The following is a 27149-nucleotide window of genomic DNA, read 5'->3' as shown; positions in this document are numbered from 1 at the left end:
TAGCTATTTTGCTATGCATTAAACACACTAGCTGACAGAAAGCTGAAGCATAGGCATTGCTTAGCCTTTTAAGAAGCCTTAATACTTTTAGATCCCCACCTGGTGAGTTCACAAGAATGTTTTCCTAGTATTTGAGAGCAGTGTGAGTATATATGGCAAGGGAACTGCTATTTATAAAATTTATATCGGTGTTCTCTTTCAGGATTTTCAAACAATGAAGGAAATAGATTAGACAACAAAAACAATAAAGCTTACTTCATATTTCTTGCATTTGCTTGAAAATTGCAGCCACTACACTTCAGAGCAACACTTAATGTAAACTAGACTTACTCGCCTGAAATGTGACTCCTATTCTCATTTTATTTACATTTATTCTCAGGTTGGCTTAGGCTGAGCTAGGTGAAACTGAAGAGCAAAACGAAACAAAACAATAAAACAAACCAATAGGGCAAAATGTGGGAACAGCAGTATAAAAGTTGTAATAGCAGAAATGGATCTAAGCTTTTTTTAGACACACACAAAAGCAGAGGCTGACTGATGGCTGTGAGTTTTATATTTATAACGTGATATAGAACTTTACATTTTGCATTGCTTGCTCCCATGCAGTGAGAAGTGAAAATGAACACTTATTATGTAACTATTTTTATTTGCTGGATCAAGAGAAAGAAGATGAGACTTTGTTTCTTGAATAAAAATTACAGTTGCACATCCATAAAAAAGAGAAAACACATTATTGGGTTTCATGTTGGCAGTTTCAACGAAAACTGATTGAATATAAGGTTTCAGTGCTCATGGAATCTATCCTTTTGCTTTGTGTAACGTACTTTCAAGGCTTGGGTACTGATGTTGGCTACTCTTGGTCATCATGGCTAGATGGAAGACTTCAGTGTACTCAGTGATCTAGTCAAAAGGCCTTTAACTGTTGCCACTTGCTTAAAATAAATGTTGACAAATTCACTGCTAGTGACAACTTATTAGCTTATCCCTCTAGACAGTGAAATTTTCCTTATAGTTTGGATTGTAAGACACATGATGACTAAAGTATGGCAATATTAAAAAGTCTCTGAACCTTGGGACATGATATGATAAGAAAGCCAAGCTTCCTTGCATTTTACTAAAGAGAAAACTGTAATGAGAAGTAGTAAAATCCATACTAGCTGCAACGTGTTTTCTCTTGAAAAAAGTTGAGAGGTATTCCACCTTCATGAATTACTATCTCACACTGGTTTTGCTGGTGAAAGTGGGAAAGTATTTATAATTGGTGTGTTTTACAAGCAGTAGTAGGTGTTAAGATTTATCCTACTTATAGTGAGAAAAATTAAAAGTTAAAGAAACTGCTTGTGTTTTGGCTTTGAGTAAAGAAACCTGATCTAAAATTCAACCTTCCCTGTGTGTTCCTGTTTATCCCATTCACTGTTAAACCATTACTGCTGCAAGTTAGAAGACTTTTCATTCAACCCCCTTTTTTTTTCCAGGAGTCTTGCTTTAGGTGCTTCACACAGAGAAGGCTGGTGAACATCTTTTTCTCTTTCTAGGTTCACGTGTGCACTTTCTAAGATCACAAGTTCAAGGTAGCATTTATTATAGAAGGGCTGCAACCAGATACATAGAAAAATATGGAGTGAGATCAAAGTAAATGTGACAGATTCTCACAGTTTTAGGCAGATTTATCTTTCTGAAGTATCTGGTAGCTCTTAAGTTTCTCAAAGATACTTCTTCCCTGTACAATTTCTTTTGTAAAACAGAATATGTAGGCAAAAAGCTAGGCAAGATGTTGGGTGATCTGGTCTCTGTCACTGAGTTTCTCAGTGGTCTTAGGCAAGGTGACATTTAATCTCTCTAAATTCTGTCAAATAGAAAGGATAATGTTTACCTACTAAACTGAAAGTATCTTTCAAAGAATATTTAATGGACCCATAGGAGCCATTACACAACAGTTACCATAAATTATTGACTTTCTTACTCCTCTAAACCTAGTTGATTATTTTTATTTCTAAGATTAATTCACACAAGTGTTTGTCCTCTTTGCATTTAATTTTGAATTTTTAACCTAATGGGGACATCGGGTTTATTTTATTTCCAGTTTGTTTTTATTTCCTGCATAAAAACATTTTGTTTTTGTTATCTATTATGCAAACTGTACAGATTCAAGGGACTCTGAGAGACCCATATTGCTATGTATCACTTGTATATTCATAAATTTTGTTCTGAGGCATTTTCAATTTAAATTTGTTAAGGAATGCAAATGCATACAGTAAAAACCAAAGAACTAGAAACAATGAAACATAATAGAGCATTAATAAATCATAAATGAAATAAATTATTGTCCTGGGTTCAGCAGTAGCAGTAATTTTTTCTCCTTCTTGTTAGCTGGTGCAGTGTTGTGTTTTGACTTTCAGGCTGGGAACGTTTGCTGATAGCAAGTATGTTTTGAGTTACTGCTCAAATGTTTGGTTTGTCCAAGGCCTTTCTGAGCCTCATGCTCTGCCAGGGAGGAGGGGAGGCCAGGAGGAAGGAGAAACAGGACAGCTGAACCAGGCTAGCCAAAGAGGTATTCCATACCGTAGCATGTCATGTCCAGGATGTAACGGAAGGTGACCTGGAAGTAGTAGTGCTCTGGGGGTTGGTTGTTCTTATCTCAACCTGTGGGAGCTACATTCTTTGGATTCTCCTTCCTAACTCTCTGGGAGTTGGGGGAGCAAGGGGGGGAGTGAGTGAACAACCTGTGCAGTGCAGTTTAAACCACAACAATTATAAGCCGTCTGTTGCAAATACCACCACAAACTGTTAAAGAAATACTTCTGTCAAACCATTCCAAGGATTTACATGATGGTTTCCTAGCTATTACTATTTCCTAGCACTGCATGAGAGCTAAGTGTGGGGTTAGGGTTATAATAAGATGTACCATGGCTCTTAAAGCAACTGTAGAGCTATGCAAAGCACATGAACATGAAGAACAACCAAGAAAGCATGTCTGATGCTTTCAAATTGTACTGAAATTATTTTGTGAGGATATTGTGACTGCATGGACTACACACTATAAACAAGTTATTCAGAAAGCAGTGGAGCTTTTGCACTTTTGCTAGGTATTCACAATATTTTTGTCCTGTATATTTCCAAACAGACAGCAGATACATGGTTAATATACGCTCACACAAATTATATGTAGCATTTTTACCATGTAAGTAAGATCTTTTAACAGTGATACAGCTAATGCACATTTGGAAATTTTGAAGAGCAATGTTTAGAGGTGACAAAGTGAGAGGTACACAGAGTGGAGGGAAACCCAGTGGTTGTAAAATAGATGGATCCTGAGTATATCTATGAAAAAGGTGGATGTGGAAGTTTGATGGGTGCAATGCTTAATAAATTAGCTTTTCAGAAAGGTACTTTCCTATGTCTCATGACAAAGTGTTTCATATGAAATATATAAATGATGTAGTTATAATCAGTACTAAATACTGTTTTGTCACTACTGCTTTAGCCACAGATGAATTAAAGGAAAGCATGCATTAACAAGGTTAGCTCTCGCATAGCAGTTTTCATTTTAAGAGAATTTTGTAAATATATAATAAAACTTGAACTATAAATACAGTCCCAAATTACTTGGGGACTTTAAAATAAACATTTTTCTCAGCTACAAAACGTCTTGCATAAAACTATGTAATATGCTACCAGTGCACTCATTGGAATATGGTGTTAAAAAGATTTATATCTAGGAAGTACTGTATGACATGAAAAAACATTATTTTGCCAATATCTTGCTGGGTTCAGTCCAGCGCTAGGTGCACTGCCCTGACAGATGAATGGATGATCACTCTTCCATCTTTAAGTCAGGGAAACTTGCAAATCAAGCAACATGTCAGCTTCTTGTACGTCAAGAGACTTGAATATCTTTGAATAGGTATTGAAGAAACTTCAAAATTTCTCATTTTATAAAGTGTATTCAGTGGAGAAGATATAAAATTTACATGATAATGTAAACAAGATGATAATGGAATCAGGATAGTTCTAATAGAGACATTATTGTGGCTCATCAATAATAAGAGAAGGAATTCAGAAGAACTTTTGACTTTTCAGACCATCTAAACCAAATGTACCTCAAAGCTGAATCAGAAAGCCAAAATTATCCATACTTGCTATCTGAATATAACAGTGGAAGGTGCCTACATTAATGAAATGCAAAGCATGTTCTATTTTCTTAATAAGCATAGGCAAGAGGTGGCATGAGAACATTCATACCCTTCTCATTTTTACAGGAATTTTCCATAGATTATTAGTCTAAATTAATCTCAATTACCTTTAAGTAATTTATTCCAAAAATTAACAGCTATTTGGACTGTATTTTATTTTTTTTTACCCAGCAGTATTTTTAACTCTATACAAGTTTATTGTGATTGACTAAAAAATCAAGGTAGCATCTGCTAAATTTGAATAAAGCTAAATTACTATTCCCATTGTTCTCTGATGCAGTTCATGGTGCAGAGTGAACCCTGCCAATATTATCCAACCCCCTTTAAACCTTGAGTAAAATATCTTCATTTTAACAGGAAGTTTTTAACTCGTTTCCAGATCTTTATTAGCAAGGCTAATAATGGTACTGAACAGGAAAATCTGGAGATTAAAAAAAAAAAAACAAAACACAAAACACCAAGAAACATGAAGGAGACACAGAAGATAAATTCATAGTTCTCTAATAATTACCCCTATTTATAATGATCATAGACCTTACATCTGAACAATAGCACAGTTCAAAAATTGAAGCAGTATACTTCAGCTTTAAAAGAGGATATGATTTTGCATTGGAGATTTTATTAGGTTTGTGGAACTACTCTTGATATAACCTTTCCTGGCTCTCTTTTCTCCTGTGCATTACCTCTACTGAAGCTACTGATCTGTAACTAGCAAGGACATCTCTTCACCTATCTTCTGTATTCATACCATCACCATGAGACCCCTACAAACTGGACCTGCTAAAGAGATCTCTGAATCTACTAAGACCAAAAAATAAATATTACACAAGTACTAGTGAGCAAATGGAAATTAAATCAACATTTGCTCTCCAGCGGTAGGCATTACCTAATTCCCCAGAAGTCTGTAATGTTTTTTCGTACTTCAGTTATCCTGATAATCATCTTCCTTGATGCTGACATGAAAAACTGATGAGATTACACCAGTACTGAAAGAAAGCTGAAGTGCTTTTTATTCAGTGCACCCTCTGTACACAGCATTATATGCTGCTTTCACATATTAGCACGAAAAGGCATTTTTACAATTAAAAGATACTTTTACATGTTTTTAAAAGGATAGCCACTTAAAAACATCTTCTTAACCAAGAATTACTAATGCTGGGGAGCTAGGGAACGTTTACACTTGTCTTCTTGTTTTACCTTTTTGTCTGTAATAAATATTTTAAAATTATGTAGTTGACAATTTGCATATAATACCAATACTTACTCTATCAGCCAGCTTGAAGTATAATCATGAGGTCTTATAACACAGGTGTTTTAATGTCTTCCATATGTTTTTAATTTAAACTTTGGTGCAAGCAAATCTGCTGCTATGTGAAAATATGACTAGTCCATTCCTGTTCTGTACGTTTCCCATTTGGGACTTCAGATATGAGAGGATATAAACCTTTCTTATTTAAACAATGGGCTCTATATTATTTTGTTTGCGGGGTCACATATAGCACAGTAGTTTGGTTTCTTTTTTGGACTATGCCCCAGTATTCATCAAATGTAATTTGAGGTAGGTATTGAAACAGCAGTTTTGTTATTTTCGGCTGAAGCTGAAAACTCAAGCTTAGCTGAGTGTATTTTGATATTTTTTTTGCTCCAGAAGTCAATCACCAAATAAATAAAACTTTATTGAATACATTGAAGAGAGACTTTGTGGCATTCTCAACCTAACTGATATGCAGGACCCCTGGAAAGGGTTTTGGATATTCCGTAAGTTAGTATTTTGGAGGACCTATGATTTGGTAGGCAATGAAAACCGATTTGATTTAGTGTTAAGTAATTTTTATAATAAATGTCCAAAAAATCTCGGTGAAGTTGAATTCTAATCCTGTTTGGTGGTGTTCAGATTAAAAAAAAACAACCCAAATTCTGAGACCTAAAGTCTTCATGTATTGCCATAAAACATGACCATCTGATATTGGTCAATCCACAAAGAATAGACTGACACTGATTTAAAAAGGTCCTGGTCATGTATGAGTGCATCAATCAATGCTGCTGTGACTGTTCAAGTTACATTGGTTGAATTGTTTTATATCTGCCTTAGGTAGTTTAGTTACAATTCCATCTTTGACACTTTTGATATGGATTCACTGGTACAGCTGAATATTTTGCTGCCTTCATGGCTGCTTTCTGGTGTTCTGATACCTCTTTAATTATCTCCTGCATTGTAATATGTGCAATTTTTGTGTAGCTGAAGCTGTAAGTCTTTTCAGATTGAAAGAGAGTATAGAGTGTATAGCTGTAAAATGGGGTAGATATATAAAGATCAACCTGAACATCAGAAAAACTTTTACAGTTCTTCTTCTGTGTATCATAAATTTGTATTCTAATATTTTTAGAATTAAAAATTATCTCCCAGTACATGTTTGTCCTCTGGTCTCCATATTTTCTGTTTAGGAGTGTCTTTAAAATACACTTCATCATACTCATGATAATACTTTACACCCTGTCATCTAAAATATATGATGAAATGGAGAACAAATTTAAGATCTCATCCTATGGCTGAGGCACACACACTGTACATCTATTCATCAGTGACATGATCCATCTGCATACAGTGATTGCCTTGAAATTATAGCAGCTGTACTGAACAGTTATTGGAGTCTCACTAGTGCTTGCACCATATAAATGTAATTATATCCATAAACACTGAAATACCCAGAAATTAAATAGTACACCAGAGGACAAAACCAATACCCCAGTACCAAGCAGAGAGTCAGGCCTCATTATCAAGTTTGACTTTTCATGTGAAGCGAATTACAAAATTGGTCATGGGCTTAAATATTTACAAAGATTCCTCATTCAATTAGTCTTCATTTGATGGGGTAGCATCCTTCCTTGCTGATGACAAAATTTCCAAATCTGATTCAGATTTGAGAGCACTGGGACTTCTTGAGAGTGCTGAGTGCCTTACAGGCACTGAGGCCATGAAGTGTCACATTTTCTAAAGACTATCAAATAATTAGGTAAATCTATTCAATGTATTTAAATACATAGTAACCCAAAATCTTCAACTTGTCAAGGAAATTTATGCATGCCATTAGATTAAAGTAGTAGAACAAACTTCTCATGCTTGTTCAGTATAATTGTGCAGGTTTTATAGAATAATATTTGTGAGGTTATTACTGTCAAGCAAAATTGCTTCACCAAACTTGAATACATGTAATAATTTAGAAAACTCCATATCTCTAACCTATCACATATTTTTTCATATGATATATGAAGATATATATTAAAAGAGGAAGTACTTTTATGGTTCATTTTCAATCCATTATTTTCCATGACAAAATTAAGAAATGGCTTATAGATCTTAAACCTCAGGAGCCTCTTCCTGTCAGTCAGTATGTAATTACTTTCATGTTAGTGGATAAAGCATCATCAGAGCAACACTTAGAAGCATACAAATTTACTGAGTGCTTTTTACTGAACTTTGTCTTAAATTAGCTATATACAGATTATCAAAGGAGATATTAACAATCTGTTATTTTTAGCAAATGTTAATGCTAGAATACATATTAAAAGCTGTGTAACCCTCTTTAAAATTCACTATAAGGTGTTATTTCAGAAGACAGAAAATGCCATCATTGAAAATACTAAAGAGTTTGTGAGTTATTTCTTGCTCTTTTGGCAACACTAACCTGCTAACAAACATTCATGTATCTGACAGCAAAACATCAAGGGACACATTTGTAATAAGGCCTTAAATTACTGCAGTGTTTTTTAGTCACTTAAAGGATATTTTCTGTCACTTGATCATCATATAACCAAAAAACAAAAAGGAGATTTTGTGCTCAGTGATGTTATCACATCTTCCTCATAGTATATATGAAAAACATATCTTTCATTATCCATTTAGACTGGTTTGGTAGCTGCCAAACATTTTGATGTAGAATATAAAGGCTGTAAGAATAGATGAATTGCATGAAGTGAAAACGGAGCATCTACATCCATAGTTTGATTTTATGTTTATAGAACATACTGATGTGATTGTCAGGAGTAAAGGAGAAAGGGAGAAAAGATCCATATGAATACGTTCAGATTTAAGTTTAACCTTCAGTCTCACAGTAAATAGTTTTTCCATAATCAGCAAAATAATCAAACTTAAGTTTCTAGAAAATCTGCATTTTGTTATTAGACACCTTAGTGTTTAAAAAGGTGTGAACTGCAGCTGAAATTGTTTTATTAGCTGGGGAAAAGCTTAATTTAGAAATGACCATCTTCCCTGTAGCTCTTCACTGTTTATGCCTAATGAGCATATCCTAACCTGGTTCACTTAAAAGAGACATTTAGTCTTAGCATTCTGCTTCACTCTGTAGGAATGTTTAGTGTATTACCCAAACTTCTAGAAATTTGGTCAGTAACGTTCTAATCAAAAAGCCATTTGGCAAGGGGAGATGGAACAGATTGCATACACATGTAAACACAATGTGATGAGACAAATCACATTCACAAGAAAAAACAACCTACAAAAGCATGATCCAGAATCCCAGAGCTACCCATTCAATTCATACCAGTTAGGCAGAGAAAAAGGTGCAGTTGTAGCCATAGACCGGTAGACAAACTTGCCTTTCCTCAGCAAATAGCTGGATCTTACATTTAGACTTTTTTTTTTTAGTTTGTTTTGTTTTGTTTTTTTCAATGTAAAAACATTTTGTTTTTTGGGAATTGTGGTAAGACAAGGTAGGACATTCATGATTATTCCTCAATAGCTACTGTAGTACTCTAACAAAAATGTGTCAGCACAGCATCAGTGAACTAAAAATAACTCCCTGACAAGCTCTGTCTCACCTGTTTTATGCTAAATGAGGCTAATGTTCAGGAAAGAACAGGACCTTTTATTTATGGATTTAATCAGGGAGATATGGGAATCTTTTCAGTACTATGGCTGATCACATGTACAATTGCTGGCATCAAAAGCTCAATCCAGTGGAAAAAATGCCTAGTAGAGAAGCCTGACTGTAAGCTTTAATATTCTTTGCTTTCTAGACTGATTAATTTATCACATAATTGTGTAAGCTACAGAATGGGTCATTCACTATTGAGTTTCCTTAGCTTACTTGGTATTGTAGGTGTAAAGACAAAAAGTAGACAGCATAGCATATTTGGAAATTACTATCCTATACAGAATTTATATTTCAAACTTTGCTTGAAAGCCTATAGGGTGGCTACAGTCTATGTGCTATCCTAGCAAAATTAACCAAAATAAATTAGAAGGCCTCTAACAAGTTCTACAGGATGACCATGAGCCACAGGCACTGATTTCTTGCTCACTTCCAAGCATCATTAGAGACTAAGCTGCAGCAAAAGGCTCTCCTTTGATTATAGTTTTCTGTTGTTAACCCGCCTACAAACCCTGTGAACTTTGCTTCTACGGACAGAACAGATTAGTACAGATGAGAGACCATTCCACACAGCAGTTGTTTTGTTTCAGAAGAGTAGATGTTAATAGAATTCATACTAAAAGTGGAATATTTTCAAAGAAGATGGCTACTTAGACTAAAAAAAAAAAAAAAAGGCAAAAAAAAGCTGTGAAACGAACTTTTCCCATTTAATGAATGTTTCTCATACATTAGTAGTATTCTGAACATGCTGCCAGGAGCTGAACATATCTTCTCATGTCAGCTTTCAAGATGAAAAGTAGTTATTGCAATTTTCATATTTAAAAAGATGCTGTCTTAATGTAAAACTAGCAATCCTTTGAATAGCAAACTTATTCTTGAAAAAACACCTAAGTATCTTAAAGACATTCCACCATGTGCACAATGACGTATTTGTTCAACTGTCAAAGAAAAACAGACTTATCAAAGATAAATCTAATAGAAGGTCACCCTGATATTAGGAGAAAATTCTTTGAGTTCTCCATGTACTGTGAATACCAACTAAATATTCATGAAATTCAGGTACTTTATTTCAGATAGATCTGAATTTTATTGTATATTCCTATACTCTAGATGGCTTTAACTAGACACTTTCAGTAAATATTTTCTAAAGATTTTTGTTGTGCAATGCTCATTAATTTTATGCTAAGTATCACAACTATACCACCCATAACACTCAATAAATGCTTTGCAACGACATGTTATCACAGTGATTAGCATGCTATTGCATGACAACAATATTTGGGGTTCAGTGACCCTTTGATTTTTGATTCATACAGCTGGTTCTAAGTTTTAGTCTTACTATGATTTTATTGATTTCTCACAATAACTTAAGGAATTTTCTTCTTTTTTAATTTTTTTTTTCCTGGAAAGTATTGTCTCTGAACTATTCAGAGTACACACTTTTCTACTGATCTATTACCAGCTACATTATTAATTACATTATTAATTTTAGGGGTGCTCAGAAATCATCAAAAAACATCCTGGGCTGACTCGGCTTTAATGGTCTTTTCTTTTTCTCACTGTTTCTAATCCTATGAAATAAAACCCAAGCTGTAATAAACCCTAACCAGAAAATATTTCCTTCTGCTGCCAATGCATCAAACCCAACCAATCCACATGCTTCTTCCCTGTCCCCATCCCAAGCTAAACAAATAATAGTCGTGCTGCTGTTTCTCCTTTATACAGTTAAGGTCACCTGGTTTCAAATCAGCAGTAGAAGATAACTGTTTTATAATTATCACCTTACTAGCTGCAAATTGCAGGAAGTTTCTGCTCTCATATTTAGTTTATTCCTCATTTCTCTCATTAGTGATGTGTGGGAACCTAACTATTTCCTTGAAAAAGTTAATCTTTTAAATTACCCACCATTTTTTCACTTTGCATATCAGCTGGTATTACATTTAAGGGAAAATGTGTAACTTGCAAGCAATGAATATTAAATTGTTAGCAGAACATATCTGCCTTTTTGGTCTGATGAAAATGACTTTTAAGAGGGGTGAATATGTAATTTCAGGTATATGATACATATTGCCTGTCCAGGTTGTGGCAATTTGTAGCTAGATCCAGCACTGATACTACAGTGGGTACATGTGAGGTGTCTGGCACTAGAATGGAATTCAGAATGAAGACTGTTTGGAGGGCAATGACACTCAGGGAAGGAAGAGTCTGGAGTCTGAGTGCCTGGTGCCCAAGGTTATTTTTGTGGATTTTTAAACAGATGGTCATTTATGTAAGATAAGTAACAGTCAAAATACTCTGGGACAACAATCCAGGACTGCCTCTTTTTAAGTAAGTACCCTAAATGTTAGCTATACCATCAATGTTCCTCGCAAAAAGCCAGCTCCTTCCAGCCCATGAGATCCCCAGCTTTCTATCCTCATCCCTCCCTCTTTCTGCACACCAGCTGCTATTGCTGTCTATCACTGGGTGTTTTTTTCCAGGAAAATGTATGCTTATACAGACACAAACATAGAAACCGATTCCTGAGTTAACATGGTAACCTTCTGACTCTGATATCAACTTTGAAGTTATTCTGGTTTAAGAAGGAGGTTGGGCTAGATGGCCTCTAGAGGTCTCTTCCACACTACATTTTTGTATCGTTCTAAGGTTATGTGAAAGAGATTGTGACTCATTTCATGGCTGTTATAAGGCAACTTTAACCACATGTGTGAAAGACATTACTTCAGGATGAGAATGCCAAACGGATCAGAGGATTCTGCCAGTTCTCTGGACCTCACTGGGGACTGACAGGGGCTAAACAGGGGATTGACTTCTTGCGTTCTTGGTGGGACAGTTCTGTTGGGTGTCAAAACCATAGTTTCAACACAGTAACCTACCAAGTGTAGAAACTTCCAGTCAATCCACCATGAAGTGGGAGCTCTGGACTTTAGAGCTCTAGTCTAGAGAATTCAGGTTTGCCTAAGTGCTGCCTACACATTTGTTTTTATCAGTATTACTTATGCTGTAGGGCATTAGATCTTACACCATCAACATATTAATAAAATTATTTTCTCTGCAAACTACAATGAACTACAATGCAGTCTGAAGGACTGTGTCTGCTTATTCCCCCTCCCCCCCCCCCTCCCTCCTTTATTAGCACAAAAGAAGAATGTTATTTTGGAAAATGGACTAATATTAATAAGAAAAAAAAATAAATCATATATTCTATTCCATGTTAGCATCCCAGAACAGATCACTGAGTATTTGGTTCAAGGCAGTAACAAAAAAGAGATCACACAAAACACTGATTACTCAAAAGTAAAATTCATAGGATTTACTTTTTCCCATGTCAGCACAGTCAGGCAATCCCTTTTTCAGAAGGGTAGATCTTGGGGGAAGGACATGGACTAATTAAGGATGCATCCAGGTTACGTGCTTCAAAGCAGCTGGGCTTTCTGACTGCTCCATTTCTACCATATGTTGTGAAATCTTCTCAAAACACTGCAGCAGTTCAGATGCCTTAGTCTATTCAGCTGTCACAAAGAGAAGAGTTTCTACTGGAAGGAAGGAATATTTTATCTTTCCCAGCTTCTGTGAATCTGTAACTATATTGGCCATTTTATTACTTGATGTAATTGCAAGTAATTCCAATAAAATGCCATGTTTTCTTCTGAAACTAATCAAAACACTGGGCTTTATTTTCTGCTTTCTTGTACTTTGCATGGCTATTTGCTCTGGTGAAAAGAGCCTGCTCTCCAGTTTTGGTGACATCTTTGCACAGGTATAAGTAACTACCCTGAGACTGGGGTATTTTTATCAGTTTTGCCATTGCCATGATGTTCTCTACTTCTTTTCACATACAGTGTGTCATACCTCCTAAATGATAATAAAATTACACACATGTATACTATTTCTATAACTACATCTGTAGTAATTACAAAGATTAATTCTATAATGACAATAAAAGATGGAATTTTATTGCATGAGGGTGCTAAGTGTGATTGTAAAACAAAGGGAACAATTCCTGCATAAGCTATGTCAACTGATCATGGAAAACAGGAATAGTAAACAACAGAAAAAATAAAACTCTCAATTCATTAGGAACCAATAATATAAACTTTCCATACAGTATCTAGGGAATGTTCGCTCTGCTTACCCTTCAATTTCATTATTATATATGCCTTGCTCTGTAGTTGGAAGACATATCAAAATTGTATTCCCTTAATTCAGAATTTTCTTCTTCAGGTCAGCTTGCATTCCAAAATTAACAGTCTTGAAATGCTGTTTGTGTGAGCTACTGCATGATGTTGTAAACAGCGTAGTGTGTCAGCTGAATCAGACTGCTGAAAAAGTACAGATCAATAATTTGATTTATTTTTAGGTCTTATATTCCTCCTCCCTGTCCTAGATGCTGCTGGTCTTTTAAACTGAAAACCTGAAGGTCAGTTTGAAGTCATGATCACATAATAGTTCTTTTTATTGATAGTTGAGACTGGCTTAGGGGGATATTTTACTTATTTCTTAATCTTTGGGGAGCAGAATAGTCTGGCCGGATGACAAAAACATGCAGTGAAACTACAAGGTCTGTCACATCGTACGTAACTTCAACCTTCACTGAGAGCACAGAAGAGCTATGGGTGTTCAGTGTGCCTGCAAATCACATTACAATCTCCAATCATCAGTGTAGTCCATTAAGGTATATATTTATAGTTCTGCTATATAAACAGTTTCGGTATATATTTCCTACAGGTGGTGGATGACGAAACTGATTTTAAAAGTATTATTTACAAGATGATTAAGGATCATAGAGTTTTACCTTCCTGTAAATCAGTTATTGAGACAAATCATAAACAACAGATGCACACTGGGTCTTTCAACTATATGCTATATCTCAACAGTGATAAATTTCAAAGACATCAATAATCGCTGAACGTTAATGATCAGGGCCCACAAAACAGTTTTTCTTAAACTACACAATAAAGAGATAATTTATAAGCCTATTAACTAGTCCAGCTATAATTTGTTGCCAGTGTTAATCTATAGGTATTTATAAATTCTCTCTTTTCTCTGAATATAATAAAACATACTGCTTATATATGTACTATGCATATAATCTTCATGATGCTCTGAGTCTGTCCACAATAATGTTCACAGCTTTGGAGTCATAAATCAGCATGATTGCATGTGTAAGAACATTTAAAATAGATCAGTATTAAACAAAATATAAAACCGCTTACTGTTGCACACGCTGTAATTGGAAGGTGAGAAGTCTTCTTTATGAATTCTTTATGAATTCATCAAAAATGTTAAGGTTCAGATGTCAAATTTTTGTCCCACTGCTTTGTTTAATAAAAGTCTACTTTTTGTGCTTCAGGAAAGACGTGTCTCTTCCTAACAATCAGTGTCAGGACCCCAAATGAACCTGTCAGTGCAGAAGAGTGCAGAAATTGTACTGCCCCCTGAACAGACTATATAATTTAAAAAAATAACATAAAATAATATTAAAAAAGTAATTTAAAAGAGTAAGTTGAGACTCTTCTAGAAGAGAGTCTAGCTTAGCATCTCTGGAAATTATAATGTGAAGCATTAAAAGAAAAAACTTTAAGTAAAGCAAATTGGAAACTTAACTTTTATTTTAGTGACATATATCTACACTGGGATATGACAATGCCAATTTTTCAACAGGGGTTATCTGGCAGCTATTACTAGACTAATCTTCTGAGTAAAAGTCAATGTTATACTGAAATGGCCATCCAGAAGATGTGCTACCAAGGTGAAAGGCCAAGTGATTGAGGTATCTACTTATTCAGGACGATCCCATGTGCAGAACTTCGCTGCAGGCTATATCTTAAGGCAATTTTCTTCTTTTCATAATGTCCTAAACATTCCTGCTAAGTAGAAAGACAATACTGGGAGGGTCTTTGCATTAGAATTTATAACCTAGCTCTTTTTTAAAAAATTATTTTTTTGTATTATTTAAAAGGTAAGATGCTGAAGATTCTATCTATTTATTTATTAAATTGTGTAGTAAGTGAAATCTTGTTATCTTCACCTGCATTTCAAAGTTCATATTTGTCACTGAAGCTGTCAATCACTGTCACACAACATCATCTGTTCCTTCCAAAATTATTTTCTAAACTTTATTCTCCAGTTTGCTCCTAATTTATTTCACTACAATCTTACTGTTAAAACATTTCTTCTCTTTAACTGCTTTCCGAATCTGTATTACTTGCTTTAAACACAGTGGCTATGTCTTTTTTATTTACTTTATTCATTATTCTTCCTCTACCTTCTGAAGGTAGCTATGTGCCATCCCCTTGTTTTTCACTGTCTTCACTACCTGAATTACTTCCCCAAACAGTGCATGGTAGCTGTCTGTCATCCTTGGAAAGAAAAACTTCTTCTTCTTCCTGTGTTGCTGATGCTTAGTTTGTGATACGATAGATGCATGAGAGAGAATCCAGAGTGCAGTGATACAGATGCGAGGTTCACTGATACCTTAGCGTGGTGCATATCACAGTCCATGTCTCTATATTTACAGTTGCACAGTGAGAGGAGCTGCAGTAGTGGAAATATCAGGTTATGGCAGAAGTACCGAATTTCTCAGCAAAGCTGAGAAAATAAAAAGGTGAGAAATACCCAAAAATGAGTACAGAAAGAAAGATGGATGGATATTTGAATGGTGCAATATGTGACTGGAAGTGGCCTTCCATGTCACTAAGTCCTGCAATCTCAGAAAAGCACAGCATGTTATCTATTCCTTTATTATATTTCTCAGGCTCTGACAACATTTGTAATTCCTGCCCTAATTTCTTTTATTAGAAGACTACTTCAGAAAGTCACTACTCTGATTACGGGTGATCTTTTAACTTACCATGGCCATTCTATACTCATATTGCCCTCTGTACATTTTTGATGCTGTTTCAAAGATTTATGTGGACTATGTCAGCATGAACATATCTTAATTATCTCATCTGACATTTCTGCCATATTCTGTTTTAAACACTGTGCTCGAACCTTCCAAAACCACTTTTGCATTATTCTGCAGATAAAAAATGGACCTATGGGCCTATGAAGAGTTTTATTAAGAGATTTACAGGCAGACAAGCAGTGAAGCCTCAAAGTTTAACATAACTTGACTCTGATAAAACATATTGAAATCACTGGGGATTAGAAGCATAAGGAGGACTCATAGACAGGACTAAAATAAACTACTTTCATCTTCTAAATGTCTATTCCTAACCTATTTCATTAATGACTAGCTAACTAGATCTTTGATTATCAAACTCAGCAGATCTAAATTTATTTGTATCTTCTAGGAGTTCTTCCCTAATCCTAGAGTTTAGGCTGCAGTTACAACTAGAACCATTGATAACTGAATATAATAAAAGAAAAAAGGAACAGCTGTGAGAAATTTTTATAATTATGATGAACGGCGTATTATCAAAGTTTACTATGCAAATTGTACTCTGCATATTGGTTGAGATAGTTCTGGAAAAGGACATAAACCAATGCTAAATTAAATTGGAAGTCTTTTGTGAAATGTAAAGATTTTATGCAGCATTTCAAATCTAACTTTGAATTTTGTTAGCTTCAATGTTTCTGGAAAGTTTAGCTGATCCAAGCCATTTATATTGGAACTTTTGATAATACCTAAGTTGTTTGGAGAATAAGTATACTTGTTATTTATTCATTCATTTGTTCATTTACTTAATTTCACCCATAACAGTGACATCAGTATATAGAAACTTGGCACTCTGGCACTAATTATCCGGTTAGAATTTTGAAAAGAAAAAAAAAAACCAGCTAACTAATAAATCAAGCTTGACTTATGCTTACTTATAAAAATTAGCTTTTTTTAATCAAGCTTGATTTTTTGCCATAGTATCTGTGAAAAGATTTTTATGTACAACTACAATAAATAATTTAAAACATATCAAAATGGATCCAGAAGCAATCAAACCTCTCACAACTGCCCAGGGAAAAGAGCACAGTGGTTGCAAATTCAAGTTATGCATCAAAGACAAAATATATAAAAGATAAAAATCCAATTACTTTTTAGGCAGTAACTGATCTCGAAATAGAACAGATAGAACTTTTATCTCTATTTCTCTAGGAGGGTGTACAATACACCTTTTATATCCGTCAAAGGAGTAAGCATAGACAACATCTGGCATAGTACCACTGTAGAGAAGCTGCAGTCTGTTCTGAAGGCAGGTCAGCAGTAAGTCAAAAGCTGCTCTTGACAAGATCTTCCTTATACAATCTCTATCTTCATTCTAATACAAAGCACTTCTATCTTCTTTCTGCCTGTCAGTGGATGGGCATTCAAGGGCTAAAACTCGGCTTACTAAGGCTATAATTGGAACTAGATGATCTTAAGGTCCTTTCCAACCCCAACTATTCTACGATTCTATGATTCCATGATACTGTCATGTCTTAATATTTTTTGTTCAGTGTGCTGTACTTCAGTAGCCTGTCCTAGCCAATCTCCATGTGACATTATAACACAAATGTAATAATGACACTGAATTGAGCTGAATATTACTTCAGAGCACACTGTATCTGTCTTAGAGTAAAGAAATATGCTATCTTGAATTGTTTTCAGTTTTATTTCAACTGCATGCCTCATTCCCAAGTATGACAGTATATATCATATATTCAGTCCATTCATGTATCTGCTTTCCATTTTAATAGCCTTTTTGATATACACATATAGAAGAGATGCACAGGAAAGAGCATTATGAGAAGCCAAAGAACTGGGACAGAAATTACAAAACATAATTGTGATCCTCATAACAGTGGCACAATCACTGACCATGTGTTACTCTGATGTGTTTTGCACTAGTAAGCAATTTGTAAAGCTGAGAAAAAGAAACAAGAATGAAACTAACATTTATGAATGACAGGAATCACTGACATTAGTGGACTTATTTGAAGCACTTTTTGCAGCTTTTTCATTGAAAAACAAAAGGAAAAAATGGAGTTTGTTAGCAGTATCATGTAATGTGAACTATTTCATGTGTGACTGAATTGGAGGTAAAATAAGTAATGGCTTAAGTCCTTCAAATTGTCTTGCAAATATGCAAATCATTAATGAAAAAAGTATCAAACTATTGAATACAATGATAAGTGCCTCCACAAAACTGAAAAGGAACTAAAATAATGGGTATTACCTTACCTGGGTAACCTTCTCTGTTACATTGTGCGTTCGGTCTTTCACCTTAGGTGCAATAATTGCTTTCTCCGAAGAAGGAGGAGATGAAGATTTTTTTTCACTTTTGATATCTGAAAAGTTTAGTGTGAGTTGAGGAATTTTGTTGATTGTACTGTATTTGTTGAGATTTGAATCTGATGTGGATCCCAAAAGACTTGACTTGATATGATTAAAAGGCCCTGAAAAATAAGAACATATATTTAGTATTTGACAAATACAGAGAAATAAGTTATCAATAATGATTAAGTGGGATATGTCAAAATGACAAGGGATACTTGTTAACAAATAATTTTAAAAATTATCTACATTTTAAAAACAACACTGCTTCTAATGAGAATCAAATCTAGTATTGGATGTAAATATAAAAATTCCTTTACAAAGAGCCCTCAATATTTTTTAAAAAGTCAGTGGATTGCAAAGTATGTAATGCATCCAGTCTTGTTTTTATGCTACTGGATATGCTGGTATGCTCTATTATAATGCTGGCTGAACATACAGGCTATATTCTCATTTCTTTATAAAAATGGAAACAAGAGATTCAGTTATATAAATGTGTCTGGACTGAGCAAAGGCTTTATTATCACATCTGTACTGTTGCTCATGCTTACATGATAGTTAGAAAACACCTTTTGGTAAACTGGAAAATTGAGTAGGCCTCTGCTCTACCCCTGTTGACCCATCAAGTAACTCCATACTTAACCAATAAAAATATTAACCTCACATTGTCCTAAAAGCCTTTAATTTTGGCATATCACAAATTCACAAAATTTATTTCTCCAATTGTCATTGCCAACAAAATATTGAAAACAATGGGGATACCTATATGTAGAATATTATTGGAGTATTTAATATACACTTAAACATACTACTTTAGTGCCTCATGATAAATAAAAAATGCAGAGTTTGTATACTTCATGAGGTACATATCCACTATAATTATTATTTTCAATACTGGACACAGTTCCTTGTGCAACAAGAAAGCGATATAATAGATCAGAATACTTGTTTTGTACTTTCTTCATAATTTTGGTCCAGAAGCCAAAAGTATTCACAGCAAGAAAAATTATCTTTTGAGAGTAATACTGGTAATAAAAGAACTATGAAGAAGTTTAGGCAGCAAGAGCTAGATCCTGTCACAGATTTAAGAAAAAATCCGGGTGTTGGAGTCAGTTACAATGTGTCTGGGATTCACAGTACTTCTCAGATCCATATGAGAAACTTACTGCATCCTATTACTATTACAGGCAGCAAAGTGATGCTTTTTCTTTTGACTGTTTTGAGAGAGCTTTTTTTGGTCTGCGTAGAGGGAAACAAGCATGGGTGCTATGATTAAGGAATAGCCAGTGGGACAGGATTAGGCCTATGGGGTAAACTGCAGAGTCAAGAGCAGAACAGCTGCATTGTGTTTGTAATGTGTGAACAAGTGAAATTCAAAGCAACCAGCTGCCTAGAGATAGTTGGAGGGAAATGTTTCAGGCAGTACTCAATTTTACATTTTTTTTTAATTTGCTTTCTTAGCTTAGAAGGATTTATACACATTCTACCTCCTAAATTCATGTTAATTATATGTTTATCTGGGCTAGAGGTAGAAATCCACTACTATTCCATTTTGAATTTAGCCACTGTGCAGAAAGGAATTTGAGATAACAAGGGTAACATGATAACAATTTGAGTACTCTCCTGGGATAGAGCAATCCAGTGGTTCTACTCTCAAGACTTCCTTTATTTTGTCCAAAGGTCATTTGATGTGAGACAGACAAAAAGTTGTGGGTAAGTGCTCTAACCACTAAACTGCAAAATCAGTTCTTCTTTTCCTTCTTAGGCCAATGAACTTAGTATATTATTTTTGGAACAATATCACTGGAAAAAGGAAGAGAGCACTACCTTTCTTCCACAATCAATGCTAAAAAGCCTGGTACTGAAGACAGTGCCAGGGAATTGGAATATTGTGCTTGGACATCTTTTGGCCCAGGTAGAACTTGAATCTGTCTGTACAAAAGTGGTTTTCGAAATAAATCAGGGCTGTCTCCTCACAAATTAATGAAGTGGCTAATCTGGCTGGTGTGTGTTATGTATGTATGGTCAGACTGCAGTTTTTCAACTCTACTTCCCTACATAGTTATAGCAATTAAAAGTTTTTGAATATTGAGTAGGTTTAGACATGAGCTTGGTCTTATTTTGGGGCCGTTTGTTAGGTGAGCAAAATTCTTTATACCTAGGGAACTCAAAGGTAAAAGGAAACTAAGGGAGCTTAGGCAAATCCGTAATTAGATAGTAGAAGATTTATTTTTTTAATAGTAACTTTACAGATGTTTAAATTATATTGAAGCTTTCTTTTCTGGGATTTAAATCTTTTATTGCTTCTAGTCCAAATGGAATTATTCTCCCCTTTGCTACCTGAGACTCATGCTCTAACCTGTGACACTAGACTTAAGTTAATTGCACCTGGGAATAAAACCTTGCGGGTTTTTTCCACCTTCTTTTGATTTAGAAAGTGGTGATAGGTATGTATGTATCTCATTGATAATGGTAATTAATTGAAAGACATTACTGGCTTAAGTAGAGCCCAGGCTGGCAGCTATTGAGCTGGTACTTGACAGATAGTGGACCTTTGCTAGTCTCTCTCATAGCAGAAGCAGAAAAAGAGGGCTATAACAAATCACAATTACAGTTGACACTAATTGGCACCCTGATTGACAGTTTCAGCAGAATGGCCAAGAACTGAATGAGCAGGGAGAATAACATGCTTCTGCCTACCCTACAAAGAAGATTCTTTAAGGTTAAGTTTGAACTCCTTGTTTTTACAGTAGGATTCCATTGTCCCTGCTTATACAATGCATTGAAAATTGATTTCACTCTCCTGAGCTGTCAATCCATCATCTTTCACCAGCAGTAAATACATTTATAAAAGTTGTTTTAGATTACAGAGACTATTTTTTATTCCTGGCAACATTTTGCCAACATACACATGAAGCAAATGCAATGATTGTAGTCCACAAATTGCTTTACAGAATCTAGGTCATGCACTGCATGCAGTTTAGAGAGAAGACTTTACTAGGTACACACACTTTTTGCATCATGCATGAAGTCACAAACCAGTTTTCAGACATAGCTGCAAACATTGCAATTAAACTGAATACTTTTGCTCTGAAGTGCTTTCTAGAAATGGAGGAAGTCACTTAAGAATATGTTCAAATAGCTTCTAAAAGACGTAGCTCAGTGCTGGTGAATAGGAAAAAACTGCACTAAATATTATTTATACATGAAATTGGCAATGAAGTTCATGCATGCACATTTTAATACTACATGAAGCTTGAAACCATACCCCCTGCCATCCAGGAACGTGAAACTAGTTTTAAGGAGAGAAAGGAGGAATAAGTGAAGATATTTCCACAAGGCTTCTGATTACCAACTACTTCATTTTTGAGATAACTAACTGAAAACTAAGCACCTTAAAACAGATTGTTAGTGGCTCCCTCCCAACTTTGACAGGAAAACTCCTAGTAGCTTCAATAGAAGTTTTGCCTGAGTTAAATAACAAGTAAAGAACTATGATATGTTCTATCTCCCTCCCTTCCTTTTTTTTGGAATGAACTGATAATTAAGTCAGATGGCCATTTAAGAGCTATGCCTTCACTTTTTCCAGGGATTGGTATTTAGTGCTTTCAGAGGATAGTTAAGGGAATAACTACATGTTTAACAAATGTAATTTAAATGATGCACTTGGCCCTAGAGAAATCAGCATGAGAATGTTGCATTTGAACATTTCATACAGCAGGCAAAGTAACATGCCATAAAGTGTGGCTGTCTGAAACACTGGAAGATACAGTCTAGATGTATACTTTACCTTTGACATTGCGACCATTGTCTGGGTTTCAGCATAATAAAAGTGAAGAAAAAGAGAGAGAAAAAAGACAACTAAAATCTACATCAGAAAAGCAGAAAATATTGCTTCAAAATATGTAGATAGACTTTTAGTTAAGATGAAATCACTTTGACAACTGAGAGATAATCTGTAGAACTGTGTGTTGTAGATCAGCAGATAGTAGGACTGGCTGAGGCACCCCAGCTGCAGGTGGCAGTGCAAACTGAATGACTGCATGGGTATGGGGCTGTGCAGGTGGCCCTACACAGGCCCTATGCCTGCCCATGACTTGCAGGAAGAAAGGTTTTTAACATAGCAGGAAGCTGAGCAGCACCTTTCTGAGCAACACTGAGGAGAAAGATGTATCTTAAAAGCTCCTTCAGCTCTTAGGTGCATTTCTGCAAGGTAACACCGGGAAAGCTCTCTGTCCTCACAGGCACACCTGCCTCTGAATCCTCTCATGACATCAACCTTCTCTGGGGAGAATATTATTGCTCTTGTTGTTATTATTTAATATTTTTGTAAAGAAGCCACACAGGTGGATAGGTAAGTGCCACCCCTATTCATGGGTGTACAACGTGATCTACAGGCCCCCCCTACCTGGCTGCTGCAGCTCGTAGTGGTATAATGCTGGGTGAGGTAGTGAAGGAGCCAGGGCCCCTGCCCCTCTGTGCGGCTGGCCACTGTGAACAGGTTGCCGGCTTTCAAAGGTGCACTGGGCTCGAACTGACATTCACCTGCAGTTGTGCCCCCTGGTAGGCCATTGCTGAGGGTTGAGGTGCCTGTGCCCCTGTCCACCCCAGCGGCAGGCCTGTCCCTGCAGTGGTCCCGCCTCAACCCTGCTCTGGAGAAAGGCTATGGCCTTTGCCTGTGAGGGGAACTGGAGATGAAACTGGGCCTTGTCTGCGGTGTCATGTCACACCTCCTGCCTCTGGTTTTCCTCAGCTTCCCATGGACCGGGGAGCTTGGTACACTGAGCTGTAATACAGATTTTGTAGGCTGAGCTAGGCTCAAAAGCTTGGGGTTTTTTTCTTTTTTTTTTTTTTTAAGACTGCATGGATGTTACTGAACTGTTAAACTGTTACTGAACAGAAAGGGAAGTTTCTGAAAAGAATAAAATTTCTGAAGAGTCCCTGTGAACCGGTACGAGCCTGCGAAATCTGGATTGCTGGCATTTCAGGTGAGAAGGGCTTGCTTGGAGTTTGGGTGGTAGGTGGGAGACACAGTTCCTGCCCTGCTTCTTTTGCTGTAAATAGGCAAATTTAGAATGGAATTCAATAGAGTACACTCAAATGAATTTAAAATCCTAAATTGTCATTTTTACTGTAATACCTTCCAGCATATAAGTGCCACAGCTATGATAATTTTACAGTGATAGGCGACTAGGCTACACAAATGAATTAACACATGAAATAATTTGTATTCTCAACTTCATTATCTTGCAAGAAAAAAATTTGACCATGGGTGAATTACTGTAGTTAATATTGAGCTAAACAATGCTGTTCTGTCAGAATTCTATTATGCTGGTTCAACTAATATTACTTGAACTGGAAGCGGTGGAAAAAAATTTAAATGAGTCTTGAACTGCATTTTCAGATAGAGTAGTAGTTTTCAGTGGACTCAGAAAAAAATGGAATTATTAGGATCAGTAAACAAAAATGGAATGGAAATATATTAAACTTTATGCTTCCTTGCGTAGTAACTTAGCCCACTGGGACTGTAGTTTACTTTTGCTCTTTTGTACTTTGGTCTTTACATCCTCCAGTGCAATACCTACAACTTCTGCTCAGAATCTTTGAATCCAGAGAAGATGTCTTAGGCTGAATCTTGGTTGCCTAACTTGCATGGATAATTTTTTAGCAACAATAGGGGTTTATGGCTCACCGTTGAGTAAGGCAAGCAGGACTTGCTGGCTAAATTTAAACATCTTTTCAGTGTAAGGTGCCAAATTCTAATATGCTTGGAAGCAGATGGCAGCAAGGATGGTTACTAATTCTAATGCAGTTCTGACATCCATACTCTGTCCTGCTGTACTCTCTTAGAATGTTTATGTATGACCAAAACTTAGGGCTAAATTCTCTACTATTTTGTAGCTTATGCAGAATGAAGTCAGAGTGGCAGTGTCTTATTTATGCTGTAGATTATCACATTACATGAAAGACCAATGGAATTCAAATGAATTATTTACTCCTCATAGTAAAATTTATTTTCCTTAGTATTTAGCATTTTAAAAAACATTATTCAGTGAAATAAAGCTAGAAATTTTTGCTTTCCAATGCAGCTAGCATTAAATTATGTGGTGATTTTTGCATGAGCTTTGTACCACCATAACCAAAGAAACTTATTTTTACACTTTTTCAGCATATAACTATATGAAGATTGAACAATTGAGAAGTGCTGTAATGAAAATAAATTCTGAAAATAGAAAATGACAAAACAGATATTTTAAATGTGTTTTATTTGAATGGGTTTTTTTTATATACCTGGGTCAAATGAACCCAAGATAAAGTTTATGCAGTGGTCCAAAAGACATGCCAAGGTTCAACCCTCCACATCCTGATTTTGAAATCTTGGCTTGAATGTGAACATGAAATATAGCAAAATAGTATGGTTTGGGATGGATTTAATTTAATTTTCTGGTTCATTTGAATTGACCAAAATCAGAACCCAAAAGAAACAGAAATTAGAAAAGATGTATTTAAGCATATTTAATACAGGAAGAGTAACTGGAAGGAATAATTAATTCTGTTATTCTAGGAGTTAATCTGGGTGGCAGGGAAGCATTCTGACTTATATTTTAGGAGATGTACAGAAGCAAAGAGCCCTTGATGCACATCATCAAGAAGGCAGGAGAACTCAAAGGAATTTTATACTTGCAGTCAATGTATAGCAGAAAAACAGGCAATCACTGAAAGTGAAAATTCATTTTCTTTCTTATTTATGTATCTGCACACAGTCTTCCATGACATTTGTGTTTGAAATCTTAAAACAGTCCCCATAAATTTCTTGTCATCTGGCTTGAACAAAAATTACACAATTTGAGTCATTAGAGCATCAGTAGCTGCTAAAGGATTGTATATGTGGCACTTTTTCGCAAAAGCTAGTTTCAGAGGTGCCTTTCCATTTACAAGGCTTTCAAACCTCTGTTTCCTAAGCTGTTTTTCTGGGTTTATCAAACTCCCCATCTCTAACAAGAAATCACGGACCACACTCCATGAGTTTGTATAATTAGGAGAGACAGTAGAAAAAGAAGACATCTTTGTAAATTTTGCTGGTTGTAAAAACATACTAACACAAAGAGAAAATCACACTTAACATGACTTTTACACTAAATATTTCACCATTTCATTAAGTATTTCACTAAGCATTACACAAAGTATTTCAGTGGTATTCCTAAAGACATTTTGTCCAATGTGAGAGAAAATAATATCTAAGTGTTGGATTGGTGAATATAAAACGTACACATTAGAGATTAAAGAAAAATAAACTGTTCAGTCTCTGAAGTAGTGTTTCATGGAGTCAAAGATAATCTAATATACGTGATTATGGGACAGAACTATGCAAGAACTTTTAATTTGATAACTTGATTTCCTCCCTTCCGCCTCTTCAGTACCAGTACTAGCTTTAGGAAGGTTGAACCCTATTTTGCTCTATTGCCATAGAGAAGGCACTGTGAGTAGCCCCTTGATTTCACCAGTCTGTGTAGACATGAAAAGTGGTATTTAGTGTAAATAAACCTGGTATATTTGGGACCTTAATATTTTTAGTGTGCCTTTGAATGTTACAGGTGATTATATCTAGTTTTGCTTACAAAGTAATGATTATTTTCTTAATACATCAGGGAATACTAGATTGACTTTCTACCATACCTTCGCTTGCATGACGGTCCCTAAAAATGTTCTTGGGATGGACGTTAAAGCCTTCTATGTCATGTACTGAAGATGCTCGCCGTATGCTACAAATGCTTTCTTTTGATCTGGAATGGGTTAGCGGATTGCTTGTCTGTATCATATCAGGATAAAGTCTGTCCCATTGCTGTTTAGGTGATGAATGGTCAAGAGGTCCTGATATATTAACCAAAGGTGAACATTTACTGGGTTGAATTAGTGCTTTTGTATCATCCACTTCTGAAGGACTACAGCTTTCTTTTGTAGGTGATTTAAAGTGCTTCATTGCCACTGAGTCGTCGCTGTGCTTAGAAGAATCGACTATCACCGCATCAGGGTCTTCCTGTGGTAAAGACTGCTTTCTGTATGTTAAAAGTCTCAATCCAGGTAACCGGAACCCAAAAAGTCTGCCTACATGTAAATACATAAAAAAGAAGAAAATATTACATCATTTTCTTGTCATGAAAATTGTCTTTTTTTTCAAACAGTCAACATGCATAATAATAGCGAGAAATAATTGATCTATTCCTAATAAATGACAATGCTTAGCAACGGGCTGTGTAAATATGGAATTATTTAGCTGTAAGTTTGTTACAGTCATGGTTTTGAAGGATCTAATATTTCAGTCAGACCAAAGTTACTGGGCTCAGGATAAGGATAGCAGCATTGATTCTGCAGTCTGTTTTAAAAGAGAAGGTATCAGTTCAGATCATTCTTTCTAAATTAAAAATCTATACATCTATAAAAGGCTGCAAGAACACAACAAACTACTTTGTTTGGTAGCTGTTGTCCTCTAATAGGTATTTGTGGACTTTGTTATTAGTGGAACTCTGTGTACTTAAAACTGAACTGCTGATTTATTTGCTACAAATTAATCAGGAAGATACCAGTGTTAATCCTTCAGGGAAGAAAAATAAGTTGTGTAACAGTTTTATCGTAATCCTTTCCAATACTTGCATCTTACAGTTGAATGAAATGTGTACTTTGAATGAGTTTAAAATGAATAGTAAAGGAACGTGCAGGAATAAAAAATGGTGACACAGCTCTCAAGCCTCAGTTGCACCTGTATAATGCAATTATCTTTTGTACAGTTGCATGAGAGTGGACTTAGTCGGGCTT

General features: G+C 35.5%; 1 protein-coding gene across 1 annotated transcript in view; it reads right to left on the bottom strand.

The window, feature by feature from the left end:
- The window catches only part of KCNH7 (potassium voltage-gated channel subfamily H member 7), a 235055-nt gene that overhangs the window by 52255 nt on the left and 155651 nt on the right, over nt 1-27149 (bottom strand). The window contains exons 4-6 of the mRNA XM_005152651.4: nt 26013-26437; nt 22126-22146; nt 18243-18457 (exon numbers count right to left, since the gene is read on the bottom strand). Coding sequence (XP_005152708.2) covers nt 18243-18457; nt 22126-22146; nt 26013-26437 — 661 coding nt within the window. The remainder of the gene's footprint in view (nt 1-18242; nt 18458-22125; nt 22147-26012; nt 26438-27149) is intronic.

Source organism: Melopsittacus undulatus, chromosome 8, assembly GCF_012275295.1.
Source record: "Melopsittacus undulatus isolate bMelUnd1 chromosome 8, bMelUnd1.mat.Z, whole genome shotgun sequence".
In the NCBI taxonomy this organism is placed as follows: Eukaryota; Metazoa; Chordata; class Aves; order Psittaciformes; family Psittaculidae; genus Melopsittacus; species Melopsittacus undulatus.
This window is presented reverse-complemented; position numbering and strand designations above follow the sequence as displayed.